The sequence below is a fragment of the Sardina pilchardus genome, chromosome 6, assembly GCF_963854185.1.
Source record: "Sardina pilchardus chromosome 6, fSarPil1.1, whole genome shotgun sequence".
In the NCBI taxonomy this organism is placed as follows: domain Eukaryota; kingdom Metazoa; phylum Chordata; class Actinopteri; order Clupeiformes; family Clupeidae; genus Sardina; species Sardina pilchardus.
In genome coordinates this window covers 17,586,083-17,606,856 of record NC_084999.1, presented here as the reverse complement: position 1 = coordinate 17,606,856, position 20,774 = coordinate 17,586,083, and the positions used below count along the sequence as shown (strand labels likewise).

General features: G+C 43.1%; 2 protein-coding genes across 4 annotated transcripts in view; both read right to left on the bottom strand.

Annotated features, from left to right (window-relative positions):
• The window catches only part of otud7b (OTU deubiquitinase 7B), a 34,714-nt gene extending 20,805 nt beyond the window's left edge, over window positions 1–13,909 (bottom strand). For both annotated transcript variants that reach the window (XM_062538747.1, XM_062538748.1), the window contains exon 1: window positions 13,704–13,909. The gene's annotated coding sequence lies outside the window, so the exon portion shown is untranslated. The remainder of the gene's footprint in view (window positions 1–13,703) is intronic.
• Window positions 13,910–14,400: 491 nt separating this feature from the next.
• rbm8a (RNA binding motif protein 8A) lies at window positions 14,401–20,542 on the bottom strand. Of its 2 annotated transcripts, none has more exons than XM_062538802.1 (6): window positions 20,410–20,542; window positions 19,788–19,847; window positions 19,165–19,242; window positions 18,825–18,961; window positions 14,929–15,065; window positions 14,401–14,701 (listed from the first exon to the last, which is right to left on the bottom strand). In XM_062538802.1, the coding sequence occupies exons 1-6, from the start codon at window positions 20,468–20,470 to the stop codon at window positions 14,656–14,658; spliced, it is 519 nt and encodes a 172-aa protein (XP_062394786.1). In that variant the 5' UTR covers window positions 20,471–20,542; the 3' UTR covers window positions 14,401–14,655. The 2 variants fall into 2 exon arrangements, with proteins under 2 accessions (XP_062394786.1, XP_062394785.1); XM_062538801.1 differs by having other exon boundaries at window positions 20,404–20,519.
• Between the last annotated feature and the right edge of the window lie 232 nt (window positions 20,543–20,774).

The window sequence follows — 20,774 nt, the reverse complement described above, 5'->3', positions numbered from 1 at the left end:
GCTGGGTGAGTGGGGGGTGGGGTGGATTACATAATGCCTCGCAGTGAGCGAGTGATGGGTCTGAAGGATTGCTGAGTCTTAACCCAGTTCTGCTCAGGCAACGTAGCCCATCCCATGTCCTCGTAAGCGCGTGTGTGTGTGTGAGTGAGTGTGAGTGTGTGTGTGCGCGTACGTACAGCACGTATGTATAAGAGGCTTGAGTGCGTAGGCGCGCACACATGTATGTGTTGGTGTATGTGTATGTGTCGGTTATGGGCCATATTACATAAGCTGCCAGTGTACGATAAGCATCACTGTAAGCACTGCAGTGAGCTGCTCTCTTAAGTAGTTAGAAGGAGACACTTCTGCCAAGCGCAGCAGAGCTAGGAAATGTTCAGCACAGCACAGCACAACATAAAAGACTGCAATAAACCCTGCCAGAGCACGCATGCGCTCTCTCTCTCTCTCCTCTCTTCTCTCTCTCTCACACACACACACACACACACCTCCCAAACTCTTCCCTTGGGTAACCCTTCTCTTCTCTCGACATCTCGAGCACCATGTCTAAGTGTGTAAAGGATGAAAGGATGGTGTGTGAGGGGGGGATGCGAGTGTGTGTTTTGGGGGGGGGGGGGGTGTTAGGGTGCAATGGAGTGCAAGCTGACGCTGACTCCTGGGGACCAGAGTGACCACGGTGCACTTCCTGCAACTATTAGTGCTCACCCACCACCTATAAATCAATACAGCTAATTGTCTTGGCCATTCACCCCCCACTCAGGGCCACAGAGTGCTTAGTGAGCAAATGAGCACATGAGGGAAGACCTGCAGAGGTGGACAAAAGAGGGGAGAAAGAGGGGGAATAAAAAGAGGGACAGAAAGAGGGAAAGAGAGGGGAAGAGGAAGGCGGGGCCGGGGGGGGAAGTAGAGAGAGAGTAGGTATGTAAGGAAAGAAAGTGTACGGAAGAGATGAGTGGAGATAGAGGGGGAATAAAGAGGGAAATAAAAAAAAGAGGGAATAAAAGAGGGAGAGAGGAGGTGGGGAAGTACAGAAGAGATGAGTGGAGATAAGCGCGAGAGCCCTGAGCGAGGCATTAATGTCCGCACTGAATCTGGCATTTATTAATAAATATTTATCTGTGTGCTGCGGTGGGAAACAAAAACAGCCCCGAGTGAATCGGCACCACTCTGACCAAACATGGCCGTGTGCGCGTAATGGGCAGAGAGGCGCAAGACGCTGTGCCTGCCCTGCGTGCATGAAAGGAACGAGGGATAGAGGAAGAGGAAGAGGAAGACAGCATCCGTGTGTGTGTGTGTGTGTGTGTGTGTGTGTGTGTGTGTGTGTGTGTGTGTGTGTGAGTGAGTGAGTGAGTGAGTGAGTGAGTGTGTGTGTGTGTGTGAGCTCTTGTCCTGAAATGGCTCTTGAGGAGGGGCCAAGCTGAGGCCAGTCTGCTGGTGAGAGGGCGAGAGGAATGCGTTCTGCTCTGAGAGAGAGAGAGAGAGAAAGAAAGAGAAGAAAAAGGAGAGAGAGAGGGGAAAAGAGAGGGAGAGAGAGAGAGAGAGAGAAAGAAAGAGAGAAAAAGAGGGAGAAAAGAGAGAGAGAGAGAGAGAGACACGGTCACTGGCCTCCCACCCTTGCTGAGGGCGAGCCACGCGACTCAACCGATTCTCCCGGGCCCCGGCAAACACAGCAGCAACACAAAGAGCTCCAATCATCACACTACTGCCCAGCCCCAGCCAGCCCAGCCCAGCCCAGCCCAGCCCTCTCCACTCTTCTGTGTCATTCTCTGACAATCTTCTACTTAATTGCTCTGCGCAATCACCTCTTCATTTCTCAATCTTCCATCGATCATCGATCTCTTTTCCCACTCCATATCCTTTCCCCATTTACACTCTCTTCTCTCCGTACACTCCTCTCATCTCTTGTCCATCCTCCTTCTCTTTTATATAATGTTCTCTCCTCCTCCTTGTCTTTGTCTTTAAAAAAATTGCTTGTCCATCCTTCTTTCCTTCAGCTCCTTCACTTCCTTCACCTCCTCTGGTCCTTCTTCTTCATCCTTCGTGTCCCCCCCCCCCCCCCCGTTTCCCCCTGCATCTCACTTTCACTTTCCCCCCTCTCGCGCTCCACTCCTCTCCGGCAGAGCCGCCTCCCCAGGGCCAGGGCCCCAGCTGCTGCAGTGACATAAGACAAGCACGCAGACAAGAGGGGAAGGAAACAGACCACAGTCTGGAGGGAAGAGATCTCTTTTGCTGCAGCGCCCACTGTCCTACTTTTGACTCCCCGGCTTTTTTTTTTTTGCCTTCTGCCTTTAAGAAGACGTGACGCAGAGTTGTGAAGGATGGAGTTCACGAGCCTACCCACCGAGTGGTGTCAGAGATTAAAATATGGCCTCGTCGTCACATGCACAGACTGTGTCGTAACTCGGTCATAACTCACTAAACACTGATGCAATCAAAGCAGTTAGAATATCACAATGGTGTGTCTGTGGTGGTAGAGCCTGACTGATCGGCAGTTGACGGCGCAAGACTCGGGCATGTTTTGAAGAGGCCACTCAAAGTCTATGCAAACTAAATGGACAATGTGTCTCCATCAGCATCACATGGCTCAGTGCTCACACTTGGATTGGATTACAAAAAATTCAAAAATTGGTCAACACATTTTGCTATGCAAGTTCATGCCACACCCATCAAGCCTAGCTCAATGCACTCATGTTGCTGGTGTCGAATCTGCTCTTACTCCCTTCACTGGTTTCAGGCTTCAGTTTCTTGCATTTCTACACCAAGTAAGGAAGTACATAGTTTACAGCTGGTGGGTGAAAGATGTTTTGCTCGCATAAAGTAATAGCATCATAATACCTTGAAAGCCGTTATTGTGACAATAGATGTTATTAAAGAACAAAGAACTAACACTACTTATTTAGTAATAAGAATTTCAAATTTATCAAGAGCACTTAATTTACAATACCAGATAGTCAGGCATATTCAAACACATTGTGTTCCACCTTGATCAGAATTGAACAATTGGTACCGTATGGTAATAATTGATGAACATTAAACTGTCTTTGCTGAAATTCAATATCGGATAATTTATCAATTATCTTTTTTTGAAACCGTCAAATGACGAAATCAGCATAATTTTGTAAAATCCCATATCAGTTGGGATCTAGTCTAACCTTTAGACATGACGAGAGGTTGTTGATCGATAGTGTGATGTATAGTTAGCATACAGCATATATATATATATATATATATATATATATATATATATATATATATATAATAATAATACATGAATGCTATATGCTATTGACACAGGCCAATTGCTTCACAATATATATATTACCTAAGCTTCCAGTTCGCCATCACAAGATAAGTTTAATTACTCATGCTATTACTAGAACTTCAAAACAAACTCTAAGTTACTCAAAAGGAAGGATCAGAGATGAGGTCAGTGACCGCAGAGGAGAAGAGAGGGGGATCACTGGTTGTCAGTGCAGCATCTCTCCGGAGCATTAACCAGCATTTTCTCCAGGAAGTGCCATATCCTCCCGATATCCCCGGAGCTGAGCAATAGGGCTTACTGGAGCACTGCCGCGCCAGAGAGAGAGAGGCAGAAGGGCCGCTAAGGCATGAGCAAGCCCTTCTCTTCAGGCAGAGACCAAGAATTAGAACCGCCTTTGCCTCCTAAAATAGCAACACACATAATCAGCCCGCTAAAGTTAGACATGAGTAACTCTGCGTCTGACGACGGAGAGCGCGGAAGGGAGCAGAAATTTGTTTTATTCACAAACATTCCCTGAATAAAACAAACTAATTGTGGGGGAATAAATGTCACCACAACGTTGACAGCATTCGGCAGCAAGCTGACCCTGCCATTCCAGAACTTGTGTGTGTGTGTGTGTGTGTGTGTGTGTGTGTGTGTTTGATGATGTGGGCATTCCAGGGACCGGTGCCAAATCTATCTAATGCTGGAACACTGGTCACTGTCACTGTGGTGATGTCATGGCAAAACCTGTGTGGTGATTTCTCTGCACAGGCCTGAGGACTATGGGTGACTCTCATTTGGGCTTCTATACACCCTCCCTTCCTTCCTCGATCATCGTCCTCACTAATCTAGATAAAGAATGATGGGGCGGCAACAATGGGATAGTCTATCCCATGTTAGTTATAGATCAGTGGGAACGCCCCTCGAGGATCGAGCATCGAGGATCGAGGAGAGATGTTGAGAGGCACCCTATGTGCCAAGACACAACATCTGTTCAACCACTGCCAATGACTGTGTGGCAGTTACACAAACAGAAGCGCAGGGACTTCAGTGGGACTGTGCACCATTAACAGTTTCTGGAACACTGACGGTGACTTCAATAACTATGCTGGGGTAGCAGACCATCTGTATTGAATACAATGTTAGATGTGCGTTAGCTACAAACTCAAAGACAATACAGACTCATGCAAAAGTTCTAGATAGAACATGCCATCGTGTTCCGAGGCTTGCTCTCGGTACCACACTCCCTCACAACCCAACAGGGGAAATGGATTAAATGATGCTGAGAGGAAGAGAAAGAGAGAAAGCACGGAAGTGTGTCCTCAAACTCCTGACAGTTCCTCCTCCAGGGTTCTCTGGGATGAGTTCATTATCTTCTGATTGAGTGATCACTGCCCTCCCTCACTCCGACAGAAGGCCCTTGAGCAGGACGGGCACAAGCAGCAAGGCACTCGGAATCTGACAACTCAGCACTCCAAAATCATGTATTCCAATCAGTGTGTTCTGTCAAAATTCCATAAAGTAAAGGGACACAAATCAAGTAGATGTGGCCTACTTAGAATTAGGGACGCACCAACTGTAAAATTCTGGGACGATACCGATGTTTATAACAACCATTTGGCAGATAACGGATAACCGATGCTAATTCCACTGATTTTGTACTCATTTGTTTCACTGATGTTAATTATCCTATTTAGTGGCAAGGAAACAAAAATAACCATTAAAATAAGTAACTGAACCGTTTTCAAATTCAGGCCTTCATAGCACCATCTCTGAATGCCCCAGTCCACACATAACACAACATTTGGCTAGTGCAGAGTTGATGTAGATACCCACTGTCATCGGTAAATGTCATACATTTGCAAATATCCATCAAATATCTGGTCGGTATCGATGCCAGTTCTACATAGTGGTGCCTGATCCCCGCTTACATTGTAGCCATTAATTCAGTTACTGGTGCAAGCAAAACACATATTTTCAATTACCAACGCAGACACTCATACTATGTCTATTATTTTAACTGAATACAACGGTCACTCCATAGGTGACACCTGTTGATTAACACTGGATGAGGCCAAGCCACTGTGATCACACTGATAACTAGGAAGATTCAAGCTGCTCAATTCAGCAAAACAGTGTGTCAGAAATATGGCCTGTGCCGACAACCCAAAAAGAGAATCGAGAAATTCTCTACTGAATCGATGCCAACATGTTTAAAAGCAAAATGAGACCTATAACATGCAGTAGCGTGGCTTGCCAGAGGTAGTCCAAAAGATCTGAAAGCAGAGCACACTCACAACACTTCTCCTCAGTATTTATCAGCTGTGAGATGACTTAAGCACATAAACATCAACTCCAACTAATGGGGCACACTGCCACAAGACAAAGTGAAGCTGAACCAGTGTCAACAACACTGGTTATGCAATTCACATATAGGCCTAGCGAAAGCTAAGGAATAAATGAGCTTTTCCCACAAATCCACAGTTTTCTCACTCATCTCCACGAGAGGCCTTACATTTCCAAACTCTCTGCTCCTCCATAGCGGTCCATCCCTGAGGGAGGAGGAGTTACGACAGCGTGAGCACTGCAGTAAACACAAGAGTAGATAAAAGATGCTGATAGATGATTTGCATGATTGCTTTCCTACCTACCAATAGCATTAATACCCTCCCTGACTCCCATCAATCACTCCCTGACGAAGGCTTTCAGCCGAAATGCGTCGGAGTGTGTGGTTTTTATCATGTGTATTCAAGGCATTTTAAACTTTCTACTAGGAGTGCTTTGGTATCTTTCCATTTTTTGATACTAAGTAATCCTTTGACCAAAAAGCACCATCTAGCACGAACACAAATTCCAGGTAGCACTCTAGCTCAACAATCTTTCAACATTAATACCATATTGGATGTGGCTGAAGTAACCCATGTGTATTGTTGGCCTTGGCATACCATGGTACAGTAGATGCATCCTAAGAAGATAGTTTACCGCCCAGCTTGAGTGGAATACGTTTCACAATTTCCTTCCGGACAATCTTTAGAGCCAAGGTGACTCAGAGCCAGTTCAGTTTAGCAAATAGATTCAATTCATAGAATCAAACATGATGAGGCTTAGTTGAACAAGTTGTTTATGTGGAAAGCATAAGACTAGATGATTCTACCTAAATGCGTAGACATGGGAAATGACATATAGGATTTTTATGATGTCTGAAAGCACCCTAGAATTTTGATAAGAGGACGTTAACGGAAAAAAACTCCAAACAACAAATGTCTGGCAGACTGAAGTTAAGTGTTCACTCGTCGTCTCTTCTGCTTTTCTTCCTCTCAGGCTTAAATCCCTTTGGCTCCAGATCGGAGTACTCCTAAGCGTGTTAGATTTCGTCGGGCTGTCTAGGAATTGATGAGGGCTAAGGGAAAACAGAGACCTTTGCACCCTTTAAAATTTGAAAATAATTAAACACTAGCCGAGACTGGTTCCTTTGAGCTTGCACATCCAAACTCTTACCATATTTGGAAAATGTCCTAAAAGGAACTACTGATGTGACCATGACTCCTACTATGAGCAAACTGTGAAACAACAGCGCACAGTAGCACAGAGCCTGCATAGGGATGGACGCACGCACACACACACCACACACACACACACACACCTTGTACACTCTGCATCTGCTACTACATCCACATTGCTTCTGGCTAACAAGTTACTAACCACAACTAATAGCTCTATTCGCGCTGTGCTTCCCAAAGGCTGTGTCTATCTGTCATAGAGGCAAATAGAGCCGTTAAGCTCAAACCCCCTCCTCCTCCCCACACACACACACACACACTCACTCACTCACTCTCTCTCTCGCTCCCTCCCTCCCTCCCTCCCTCCCTCCCGTGTGTCTCACTCATGTGAATCCCCACGTGCTTGCACTCCTGCTGCTGTCCTGGCAGCTTTACGTCAGTCTCCGTGATGTCAGCCACAGCCTCGCGGTCCTCCCAGGGGGAGGGGGGTGGTGGTGGAGGGGTTGGATTATGGCCTGCCTGGATGTGTGGCTCTGCCGCGGAGCAGAGCAGGGCGGGACGGGGCGGGGGGGGGGGGAGGGCGCGCGGGCCATGTGATCCGCGGTTCTTGAGTACACCGCATGCTGAGCACACAGACGCGCGTCACTGAACCTCAGCATCCTTTGGACGCTCAGGGAGCTGATGTTGCTCTCAGGGCCCTGCGACATACTTCCCATCCCAACCAATGTGCTCAGATAAAGGAGGCGTTAACACTCTGGCATGTGGCACAAAGTGATACAACTCACTCTCTCTCTCTATCTTTTTTTTTTCCTGCTAGGAAACCACCATTGGCCATACAGTCATTCCAACGCCTTTCTCACCACTCTGAACAGAAAAGCCCATACAGCAGCAAGGTGTGAGCCACGATCAGGTCTTGCCGCCACCACCACCACCAACCGTCCACCAACCAAGAGCCACTCCTGGAAGGATGCAGGGAGGCGGGCGGGCCACCCTGTTGGTGTGGTGCCTGTTTTGGGGCCCCTCTGCTGGCGACACAAACAGGCCTGGGCATTCAAGAGGCGTCACATGGCTGGCTTGTGTCCAGTGGTGCCGGAAGTGGTGGAGGTAAACAGGGGAGTTGGGAAAGGGGGGGGGGGGGGGGGGGGCTTTTTACGAGTGGCTGCCTGCAGACAGGGCAACACAGCATGGGGGAAGCAGGAGACACAGGCCTGCCATTGATCAGAAGTCCAGCACCAGTCACAGGAACAGTGTGTTTCATACCAAAAAAAATCAAGTAATACAGCATAGCCATTCAGGTTTGAAAGCTGTACTTACATGCATTAATTCATCTACTGTCTTGACACAGCAGCTTGTTCTTGTTGTTAGTCTAAACTGAAATGGCTGAAATGAGACAAAGAGACATAATTCTTCCTCCTCAAAATATGAAAGAATAGGGCACAATTAATTAATTATAGACTGTTAAAGAATAGCATATCATGAATGAATTAGTAAATATCACTCGCTGTTATACTTGATGGCATAATCTACAAAGACCCCATCTGCGACCAAACACGCTCAAGCCTCAAGGCAAAACAATGCGAAAAAAAAAAGTTCTTGCAACACGGTCTACCCAACCTGCATTTCATTGACTGATAATGAACGACCTGCTTGGATGTCAAAGCTCGTTCATTACATTTTTATTCATGAATAACATTTCACCGAAGGCCTCACAATCCTGTCACCAACATCTTAAATGGTCTGATATTGTCTGCCAATTTGTCTTTCACCTGACCACAGCCAAATGCCAGCAAAAGTATGTCCAATGACTTTCAAAAGCTGAAAGAATCACTGGGTACTTTTAAGCCAGATCTTGTTTATTTTAAAACAAACATGGCACATTGTCTCCATCAACACAGAACTGCAATAGACTGGTCGGCTATGAAAAGGCTAGGTCCAGTTGTCGATATCCTTACATTTTAAACTATTTCACTGTTAAAAAGGCATGTAATATGCATTAAAGGGATAATCCGGAGTGAAATGCACTTTAGATCAATTTTTCGGACTATTGGGAGTAAATACATTGAGTTGACACCAAAATCATGTCATTCGGATGTATTTTGAGAAAGTTTGAGCTCACCGTTTTTAGCCAAAACTCGTTAGCCTGGAGGTGACGCGGGCATGTCATTTCGCCGCTACAAAACGCTATTTTTATACCTCTTCTACTGTTCCAAACAACACTACACTTACGTGGTAGTGAGTAGAGGGTCCCTAAAGCCAAACCGAAGTATCCCCACGTCTTTATGTGGTCGGATAGAGAGTCCAGAATGAATTTAACCGAGTCCGTACCTTTCCGGAAATGTTAATAAAGTGTTGTTAAAGCGTTGTCAGCTGCAGTACCGACATTTCCGGAAAGGTACTGACTCGATTAATTTCATTCTGGACTCTCTATCCGACCACATAAAGACGTGGGGATACTTCGGTTTGGCTTTAGGGACCCTCTACTCACTACCACGTAAGTGTAGTGTTGTTTGGAACAGTAGAAGAGGTATAAAAATAGCGTTTTGTAGCGGCGAAATGACATGCCCGCGTCACCTCCAGGCTAACGAGTTTTGGCTAAAAACGGTGAGCTCGAACTTTCTCAAAATACATCCGAATGACATGATTTTGGTGTCAACTCAACGTATTTACTCCCAATAGTCCGAAAAATTGATCTAAAGTGCATTTCACTCCGGATTATCCCTTTAATGGCATAGTACTCCTGTTCACAGTATTCTTTATCAAGTAGAAACGCCACCAAAACAAGGTCAGTCGTGCTGCATCTTAGTTACAGGTCTGTTAAAGAAAGGAAACAGGTTTATAGACCTGTCAAGACCTCTAGTTATGAGTCTAAGACAGCATGTCCAACTGCCCTGAAGGTGAACTAAAACTGTGCATCTTTTGGCGTTAACTCCATTCTAATGATAACCTAGGATCACAAATCATCCACAAATAGACATTAAGTTGTTGTTAGACTGGAGTTTTCCTTTCTGTCATTTAAAGCTAATAGTACTCAATTCAGCCTATTTAAAAACTTAATCTGGGGCATTATAGTGAAGCAAAAAGCCCTAAAACAGGCAGATCTGCAAGTTTGCAGGTACAACGACTGGAACCCACTGATGCAAATGGGATCAATAGAGAGGAAGCACAAAAGACAAAAGCTGAGGGGCTAAAACAATCAAATGTGCATCAACATGACAGAACACACACACACACACACACACACAACACATTCTACTGTTTGATCCATGAAGTCCGCACCCAACAAAGATCAATAGCTTCTCCGCTCTTCAAAGAAGATGAATTCTCCGAGGGGACATTTTCTCCACCACGCCTTGCTTTTGGAGGTGTCCAGAAAAACAAGCCAGCCACGTCCCAAGACTGCCCTACTAACCTACAGATCGCATCGGTTTACTTATTCATTTGACACTGTTTGCAGGGGTGGGGGGAGTGGAGACGAGAGGAGGGAGGAGTGTTTCGGGAGCATCGCAGTTCCAACTAGGCTTGGCATCGGCCATGACACCGGACACCAAACCCTTCTCCACACCAAACACACCCGCCTGGACACGACCATTTGCTCATCCAACAGCTGTTCATGGACTCAGCCTCAGTGTGCACTAGCCTGAGAAATGCACTGTAAATTCTTTCTTAGCCACACAAACAGACATATAAGGCTGTTTTGATCACATCTAGCAGTCTCAGACTCAGAGGAAGTTATTAAAAGAGTGAGGGACTCATGGCTCTAAAACATCATATCGACAGTAGGTCGGCAGGCTGAAAAATAATTATGCAGCAGGTTGTGTCATTTCTGGGTGACGGCAAGCTCAAGTATCTTGTGACTAAACAAACGATTTGATAATGAATGATGAATTCAAAGGACACACTGGCATAGATCATTTCCAATGAACTGGGTGTTGCTTTAAAATACATTTCCCAAGAATGACCACACATTCCAAAGCACATGACTAGTGCTCAGGTTAATAGTTCAGGGTCCAAGATGCAAGACAAGCGGGTCAAATAAGTTACATCATTGGTAGTGCTTCTGATAAAAACACAGCGTCATGGATGACATCATGTTGTGCGGTCACACACACAGGAAGGGTCTTGATGAATTGGGTCAAACAAGTTCAGAAACATGCAGAGTGCAAACCGTTCTAATCACTGTATCTAAGATAAGATGGCAATACCCTGTTCCAAATAATACAAACCACTCCTATTAGTCATTCAGCACAGAAACGTCAAATGCATTCACTCTGATAAATCATACACACATTGCATGTAGTTTCACTTTGCATTCAGAATCTTCTCCAACGAGTGGTGTTGACAGTTCTTGATGGTCTTGAACATGTTTTTGGACTACTCAAAACCAACACAATCCTTTGCATTATTTGTAAAGCCAGCTACAGCCTCATAGTAAATCAATGATATGGCCAGTGCAGCCTGAGCTGCATTCCTGAGGAGGAGAAACAACCAGCCTATGGTGTCCCTCGCTGTATGCAGCCGCAGGTATGGGGTGTGCTGCTACACGCATGGCTGCATTCCTTGAAGAGCCGGAGCTCTTACGTAACAGAGCCTGACGGAACAAACTCCTGTGTGCCCGCACATACACAGGCACACACACATGCACACACATCCCCTAAGGAAAACACACTTCAAGCAGTGCACTCTCGAAGGCGCCTCTAATAATACTCAAAGTGGACAGAGAGAGAGAAAGAGAGAAAGAAAGAGAGAGCGAGAGAGAGAGAGAGTTCACCTGTGAATGGTAGGAATGAGAGGGATATCTGGACTACTGTCCGGTCTCCCTCCCTCTGACACTTCCATCCTTTCAGGGTAATTTCCCATTCCTGTACATGAAGGCTAATGACCATTCATGCTTGTAGTGGGGTGATGGCGCGTTGAAACAATGCAATGACATGACACTAAAGCCACCAGATCGATCTAACATTCTATCACACCTACCGCACACTTTATGTGAAAAAATTTAAGTGTGTAAAAAAATTAAACTTCAATCAAAGTGATTTTGTTCAAACATAAAAGGTGCAACCACAATAAGGAATGTTGTGATTAAGAGGAGCCATATCCAACTTCATGACAAATAGAAATCCTAAACAGAAATAGAAGGTTGGTTGACTCAACTCTTATCTTTTCAGATTTCTCACATTCCTCTGGCGAAAATGAACAGCTTCAAACTATAGACAAGGCCAGAACAAAGAAATCCAAGCATACCCTACAATTTCCAACAAATGATGCCTTTCTTCAAAGGGAGACCAAAACAAAATGCTTAAAAACAGGCCCTGAAGGTCTGCAAAGCAAGGCCTTGTTTTTCTGTCCTACTTTTATGTAGAGGTTGGCTGTGGACGCCGGACAACAAGCTGACAAAAGAACTTGTAAATAAAGGCCTGAATAATTCAAACGCCTGGTGTAACGCTAGCCTCTTGTTGCAGGCATGTTGGCAATGGCAGGCCGACCGTCATTTGCCGGAGAATTTTAGTGATGGGACTCCACCGGCGCAGAACTATACAATGGACCAATGAAACAACGTTACCACTGGTTTGGTTGGCTCACCCCTAAAGAACGTCTGACCACCGAGGCTGCTAATGACTACTTCACTTTCCAATAAAAGAGTAATACATGATTGAAAAGTTGACCACTTCAAACACATAACCTAAGTTCGAAAACTTAACTTAGATGACGTTCTCAATCAACACATAACAGAGGAATAACAGACCATGTTTCAGTGCAGTGCTTTCTACATAACAATGGGATTCATGCAACCACGAATCAATTTAATAGATGTTATATTACGTTTGGCGTCCAAAATGTGTATATGCTTTCCGAAATATGTCAGCTCCTAACTAAAGAGGGTGCGATGTTATGATGGGCCATCGGAACCCGTTATCTCTTGACTTAGCCATCGTTAGCTCGCATTGCTGAAGTTTCTAGTTAGCTGACGTTAGGTAGCAAACGCCATCAACAACAAAAACACAGCCCAAGTTTCATGGTGAAATACCAATGTGTGGGGAATGACGTTAGCCGACTTCACTAATGGGTTTACAGAGCCAGAGCCCCATAGAACAAACATAAGGTTACACGTAGAACATATCGCACGCAGAGAGAATAAGCAAGACAAAAAAGAAAGCATAGCTGGACCATCCATAGTTAGCTTTCTCTCACAGAGCTAATGTTGGCGAGCAAAGCCAGAAGTTACATATTAATGTTGAGTAACGTTAACTAGCTATCAAGTTATCTAGCGAAGTTGAAAAACTAAGTAGTTGGCAAGTACGGTCGTGGTCAACATAGCACTCTTCCAAATGAATATAATTTGCTTGTAGCAGCGCAGTTAGTAGGCTACTGAACAGAGATTATGTATCGATAACAAGCTAGCTACCATTCGCTAGCAAGGGGACTAGCTGAAGTTGCTAAAGCTAAGTGGCCAATGCTAATGTCAGCAACCTAAGGAGTAACATTTCGCGAGCAGGCAACCACGTAAAATCAACAAATGACTTGCAATTCACCCAATCTTACAAATTAGGGTATATTTATTCGGATATGAGTGTGACACTGAATTAGCGTCATTGAGAACTATCATTAGTTGACAAGAAGTTTTACAAACTTATGTCATTAGGAATGTTAGCTAAACACAGAACAAACAGAATTGGACAGACAGAACAGCAGTGAATAGGTTTGCTAGCACGAGTTACTCAGTATCAACAGTTTCAAACCATTCATTTTGAGCATTGCATGTGAGTAAGTTCGTATGTTTCATCAATGCTACAGTCACAGCACGATACGAGCAATATATAAACACATTTAAAGTGTAGAGAGGTCAAACCTTTACCTGAGAACTAACACAACTACTGTGCAAAACTGGACAGGCAGAATTCAGTGCTGCGATGCTAACCAGCTAGCGAGCTAGCTTGCTATCCGAATGGCCCTTGTCTGCTTACCTTGAGCAGCCTCGTACATAGGTCTTTCATCGTCCCACAGATTAATTTCATCATCTCAAATATTCAAAGAAATATTTCCAGATTTGTGACGAGTTACTCGTGGGTTTATCCTAAAAAATATAACCACGTCCCAACGAATAAGGTTTAAAAGACCCGACGATAAAGTATATTCTCACTCCCACAACAATGTCAACCAAGGCGCTGTAGAGTCCGCCCACCTCTAAAAACTTGAGTCACTTGCCAATGAGAGTGTACGTGGCTTTGATTGTCAGTTGACTAGCCAATGACAGTAAAGAAATGTACTCATGCTTTTCACGATTGCTTGAACATCAAATGGCTCCAGAGAGAACGAATGACGATTATAATAATTGGCTAAATGAAATGGAACTTCTAAGGTATCAATTGAATACATTATTAGGGCGATAGGGAACATTACACGTCAAAACGATCGACTGTCTTGAGTTTGGCTGGGGAGAAAATATGTGTACTAAGAAATGACTCTACAAAACTGTAACATGACTGAGCAGTATGGGCTAGAGACAAGCAATACTATTTATGATGCATGTATATATTGACTACATAGATATGTTTTGATTATACAATATATACAGGTTATTGGTATTTCAACCACATTTTCCAAAGTCCTGAATATACCATCTAGATGTCCAATAACATCATTAAGAAGAAACTCTCAAAGTAGGACAAACACATTTATTTGGAAATGACTTAAAAACATACAACTCTCTGAGCTAGCATTTAATAAAGAATAATGAACTGGTTTAATTCTACAGTTTTTATTTTTTCCAAACCCAGTTCAAGAAATGAAATAAAAAGGTTTAACAAAACCATCAGTGAACATAACAAAAACACAGAAATCCTTTCTGGATATACATTATCCAAAAAGCCACCATTATGGTCATTATGACCCCATGACCCATGACGCCACAATTCTTCAGCGGCGTCTTCTGTCTGGACTCCGGCTGCGTCTCCGGCCTCCCCTGAACAGAACACAACCAATGACTGTTAGTACTGAGGAAGTACACTTTGTTTACATACATACATTCAAACAAGCAAGGACTACCCGATTATTTGTTATTTTAATGTACATTTCATACATTTTCCTCTGGGTGTTTCGGGCCTGACGTGCACTTTCCAGGATTCAGCACAAACGCTTGTAACATGGCCCAAATGACGGGGGGGGGGGGGGAAGAAACACAAAACTCACCTTCTCTTGCTCTTCGGGGGTCCCCTTACAAAGCCCCAATCCACACTGATTGGCTGGCCCATTAGGTCTTGACCATTCAACCCTTCCATGGAAGCCTGGGCTTCTTTGTACGTCTCATACTCCACCAGTGCGTAGCCCTGTAAATAGACCAGAGGGTATTCTTCAGACCACCACTTCAAAAACAAACACCGAAAAACAAGCAGAGTAAACAGATGAAAACAAAAACACATATGCTCCAGTCTGAAACACCATCTCTGGATAGTTACACAAGCATCAGCCCCAAGACAAATGATCCCCTGAGTAACGCTGATGTGTGCACTGTGCAACGTTGTGCATATTTGATGAACTGCTGCCATCTAGTGGTTAAGCAATTAAACAAACTACACCAATGTTTCCAGTGTATTTACATTACAAACAGTTACCTACAAGTATTACATTTAGGAGAACTATTGCATGCAATAATAAATGGCAATTTTCCATGAGAATTTCCATTATGCAATAACAATGTGCAATCCCGAATCCATGTCTACTATAAAACTACATAAATGGAACTACTTTGACGTCCACTTGAAATCCATTTATGTATCAGGTAAACACAATGGGTAAACAATGGGATTTGTCTTCACAGTTCAGACCTCTAATCTATTGTATGAAAAACCCATAAAACGCCCATTTGGGGACTAGATAAAGCTTCACACCATTAGGGTTGAGAGAAGGGTGCAACGTCAGCTAGATAACTAGCCGTCATCTCATAATGGAAATGGAATGGAACTATAAATGAGTTTCATCTGTTGGCTAGATCATTAGCTATATAAATCAAAAGACAACCAAGAGACTGTATTTGCTGAACAGCCTGAAACAAATACTAATTTCTCAAACATAATTCACCAAGGCAACCTTGGTTTTAAAAGCATCTGCTGAAATGAACAAATGTAAATAATTAGAGTGAAGAGATGTTAAATGGCTTCAAACATTCACATTTAGCTGATGCTTTTATCAGAAGTGACTTAAGTAATTTAAGTACCACCAGGATGTTAGTGCAGCAATAAGTACTAATCATACATATCTGTAAATTACAGGAACGTCTGTCTGTGTGTGTGTGTGTTAACCACAAAACTGTCGAAACATTCATCCAACTGATTTCAAACTTGCCAGCTTGGCAGGTCTTGCTACGGGCACAGCACATTAAGTGCAGCACCAAGTTTAGCGTTGTTTTGATAAGAAATGCATGCACATTTTGTTTTAAAAGTTAAGCGAGTGCAAGCTGTGTGGATGTTCATCATGTCTGACCTCAAATGTCTATGTAATAGGCCTACTTTGGTCTTCAGACCTTGAATAAACAGACAACTCTGACTGCAATGTCCCAAATTGAAACGAGCGATAAAGGTTCCACATTTCAGAATGCCACACATGCAAAGCATAACCAGCTACAGACAATGAGTGGCAGACAGAGCGGGATGACACTTGTAGGCTACCTGTTCACATCATTGTTAATGTCATGTGATGCATCATTACACAAAATGTGTTTTCTTCTGTATCAAGTTATTCAATAGGTTAAAGGGATATTCCGCCATTTGTGGAAATACGCTCATTTTTCACCTTCCCTCGAGCAAAACAATCGATATTTACCTTGTTCCCGTTCATCCAGCCATTCTGTGAGTCTGGCGATACAACTTTTAGCTTCAGCCTAGCATAGATCATTGAATCGGATTAGACCATTAGCTTCTCGCCTGCTAGCTTCATGTTTAAAAGTGACTAATATTTCTGGTAATTTTCCCATTTAAAACGTGTGTCCTCTCAAGTTAGAAAGTGCAATAAGACCAACTGAAAATGAACCCTGCCGTTTTTCTAGGCTGATTTGACATGGAACTACATTCTCATCTGGCGTAATAATCAAGGCAACTTGCAGCTACTGGCACTACTACTGCTTGATGTCTATGGGGACTATTTTCAGATGCTGCGTACGATATCACTGCGCCTATGGTACGTTTGCAAGTTGCCTTGATTATTACGCCAGATGAGAGTGTAGTTCCATGTCAAATCAGCCTAGAAAAACGCCAGGTTTCATTTTCAGTTGGTCTTACTGCACTTTCTAACTTGAGAGGAGACACGTTTTAAATGGGAAAATTATCAGAAATCTTAGTCACTTTTAAACATGAAGCTAGCAGGCGAGAAGCTAATGGTCTAATCCGATTCAGTGATCTATGCTAGGCTGAAGCTAAAAGTTGTATCGCCAGACTCACAGAATGGCTGGATGAACGGGAACAAGGTAAATATCGATTGTTTTGCTCGAGGGGAGGTGGAAAATGAGCGTATTTCCAAAAATGGCGGAATATCCCTTTAAACATATAGCCGTGAATTAAAAACAGTTGTTACGTTTATGTCATACATTTTTTTTGTTCACACGCAGCCATGCTTAAATACTACTCACAGCACATTTATTATATTATCAAATTGAGTATGTATTATTGAATGTTTATCTGGAATGTAGTTGGGCTACAGGTTTTCTACAGGAATAGCATATTTCAACTGGCACTGCACTACTACTCTCAGAAGAGATGGGTCTTCAGGATGCTTTTGAAGATAGAGAAGGATGCCCCTGCTCTTATAGGAGACTATACAATCCTGAGAGAAATAATGGTATATAAGGGTACGTTCAGACTAAGCATCTTTTTCTCAGCTGCCGGCGTCTGTTTTACATTATAACCCTATGGAGGAGACCGTGTTTTCAAAAAAGTTGCCGGCTTCTTTTAAAACGCGACTGCAGCCGTCTTTTTTCTGCAGCTCGAAGTTGAGAAATGTTCAACTTCTGGCGGAAAAACGCCTTACGTCATGCTGTCTTTTTTACAACTGACCAATCACAAGCGGATTAACGAGACCTGTGGTTTCCCATGACAACAGTTAAAAAATGGTGAAGGTGACAGAACATCGGTCGAGAGACTCGTTTTAGGTGTCTGAGCTTTTGGGAAATGTTTGATATGACTTCACAACTTTGCCATAGCATACTAAAAGCAATAGTCAACCCCATTTTTCTCTTTCGCGATATTTTGTGTCCACACATACGTTAGTCACTTTGCCTATCGCAATAAAAACGCTTCCGGCTGCTTTTGGAATAAAAACGCTGGCAGATTTTTTTTCAAGATGAGAAAACAGTCTGCACAACTTATTTTGTCAGAAAAAGACGCCAAGTCTGAACGGACCCTAAAATGGGACAAAAGCTTACTATAATATCAATTAGGACTGCAGAATGACTCAGTTAACAATTAAACTACTCAGTTAGCAATTAAACTACTTTCCCTAAATAGTGCATAGTACCAATGTAGTGGATGTAAAGGGGAGCCGTCCCCTCCTTGCTCTTCTTGAACATAATCAATTGATTGCTATTCGGATGAGACCTTTTCAATAATGATACTAGATAATTTGATTAAAACCTTCAGGATGTGTTCAGACTAGACACTTAACACCACAAAAATGCATAATAAATGTCCATCATTGGCTGTCCAAATTAGGTACAGCACTGATGACAATATATTTGATCAGCAGCAAATCTGAATTTTAAACACACACGAGACCCATTCTGTTCTTTCCAGGCTGTGGACAAGGGGGGCAGATCTGGGATAGGCATAAATCATAACTAACATGCAGAAGTAGAAATCAGGCCACCAGCACAGTTTTGACCCGTGTATTGATCTGGAGCAGTCTGATCAACATCTACATTTACTAGAGTAATGATAAAAAAAAAAATCAGTTCCCCTTTCAAATGAAATAAAGCTGGAGTAGACATGTAAAATAAGAGACTGGATGAAATACTTCATCTCCAAACTATTTGAATAATGAAAGAAACCATGTGGGCAGTGGGCACTCTAGGAGAACAAGCAATATGCAAGCAATCCCACCTTAAGGTAGCCTGTTCGTCGATCCAAGTTCAGATGCAAGTTCTTGATTTCTCCATACTCTGCGAATTTGTCATGGATGTCCTCTTCTGTAGCTTCCTCGTGTACACCAGTCACAAAAAGGATCCAGCCCTCTACAGCTGAAACATTACGTCATCAGAGTGATTAATTAATTAATAAATAACACAGGGCTTGACAAACAAATGGCCACCTGCTTATGATAATTTCCTAACAAATACCATGCGATTTGCAATAAATGTCTTAGAATGTTCATGCAAAACAACTAAAACCAAGAAGTTATTTGACATCAGCTGACTTTTTAGCATCCAATAAGAGCACTTACATCTTTGTGGCCCAGGCTCATCTCCATCCTGTTCCACTGTGTCGTAGTCTTCCCTCACTCTGGACCTTGCGCCTTCATCTACAAATTAAAATCATCTGAATCATTTTCTATGTTGATTGCTGCGATAAAAGGCACTTTGGCCTTCTCATAAGGTACAATTTGGCACTTAAAATTCTTTCACACAAAACTTGGAGGTGCAAACAATACAGGGTATCAGTTGATTTGATCAGTCAATTTCGAAACAGCACTATACTTTGAATAGACAATATAAATACTTCATAAAAGTGATCTACACTGTGACTCAACATTGACACCTCCGATGTTTTTTTTTGTGTGTGTTCTAAAGACGTCAAATAGTCCGTTACAGGTACCAAATTGATAGCCAATGAGCCAGAAGTGAATGCACATGGACAGCTATAAAAACGGTGTATTCACTATACAACTAAACGCGAATACAAAATACTTTTATAACCCTTGAGCCAGCTGCTTATTTGATCTCAATGCAGCAGCGTTTGTTTGCACCTTCAATAGTATGGCGTACTTGGTTACATCTCAAAAACGTCCACAAATGTCCGTATGTTTGTGTGAAAAAAGAGAGATTGTATCGAAATTTGCCAACTTACCCGAACCAAAACCACGTCCTTTTCTTTTCTTTGCCTTCTCTTTCAACTTATGGATGCTTTCTAGTAAGGAAAACAAAACATTAGTAAGTTGTTATCTCGTCTTATCCGTTTAAAGTCAACCATATTGCCCAGTATGTCTTGCTGAACGAACTCTGGAAAGAACAGTTACAATTCATCAAAAGTAATCTTGCTTGCCGTCTGGTAAAAAGCTGGTGGTAACATTAAGGACACATGGGCTCCCTCTGTTTAGCTAAGTTTCTAGGCCTTGCTGCATACTGTGAGCTAATGGTAGCCATCTGCTAACTAACGTGAAGTTCCTGAAGCTAACATATCCAACGCTGCCTATTTCTATAACTTAGCGCTCATCCAGTCAGGAGTTAACAACATGCAACAAAGTATGTTCCTAAACACATATAATGTATGTTATAGAAAGCTATGAACTAAGGAAACTTAGCTAACATATAACCGTTTAGCAAGCTAGCCAGCTAGTTTGGATGATTTACCCGGACCACCATTAGTCACTGCCCTGTGAAGGTATCAATATAGGTTAAACGGTCTCCTTCTGTTGACAGTAACGGCCTACACTTGGTATTTTTTGGAAATGTTAGATATTAACCATCACCATCCTCATCCATAGGAAAATCCTCGCCCCCAGCTTCGTGAAGATCCAAAACGTCCGCCATGATGTCTGTGTGCCTGGTACTTCTAAACGCACTGAATCTTGGGATACATAGGTTGGAAGGAGGAGGAAGGCGCTTTTTGAGTGAGCTCCGCCTTTCAAATTCAAAGCACACTAGTCTGACTATCACCAATGGGGTTCACCCAGCATAAAAGCACACCAAGTGGTCCCTTACAAAAATAACTGCACTACTTCAAGTGACAAAAGTCCAGTTTTCTGAGTATCAATAGCCTACTACAGGTTTGGAGGAATTATTTGCAGTTCTTACAGGGAATGCAATATTTTGGACATGAAAAAAATAGGCTTCT

Coding starts and splice junctions, on each gene's coding strand:
- rbm8a (XM_062538801.1), bottom strand. CDS start 20,470: ATGGCGGACGTTTTGGATCTTCACGAAGCTGGGGGCGAGGATTTTCCT. Junction 19,243..19,787: donor AGGACGTGGTTTTGGTTCGG/GTAAGTTGGCAA, acceptor TTTAATTTGTAG/ATGAAGGCGCAAGGTCCAGA. Junction 18,962..19,164: donor TGAGCCTGGGCCACAAAGAT/GTAAGTGCTCTT, acceptor GTAATGTTTCAG/CTGTAGAGGGCTGGATCCTT.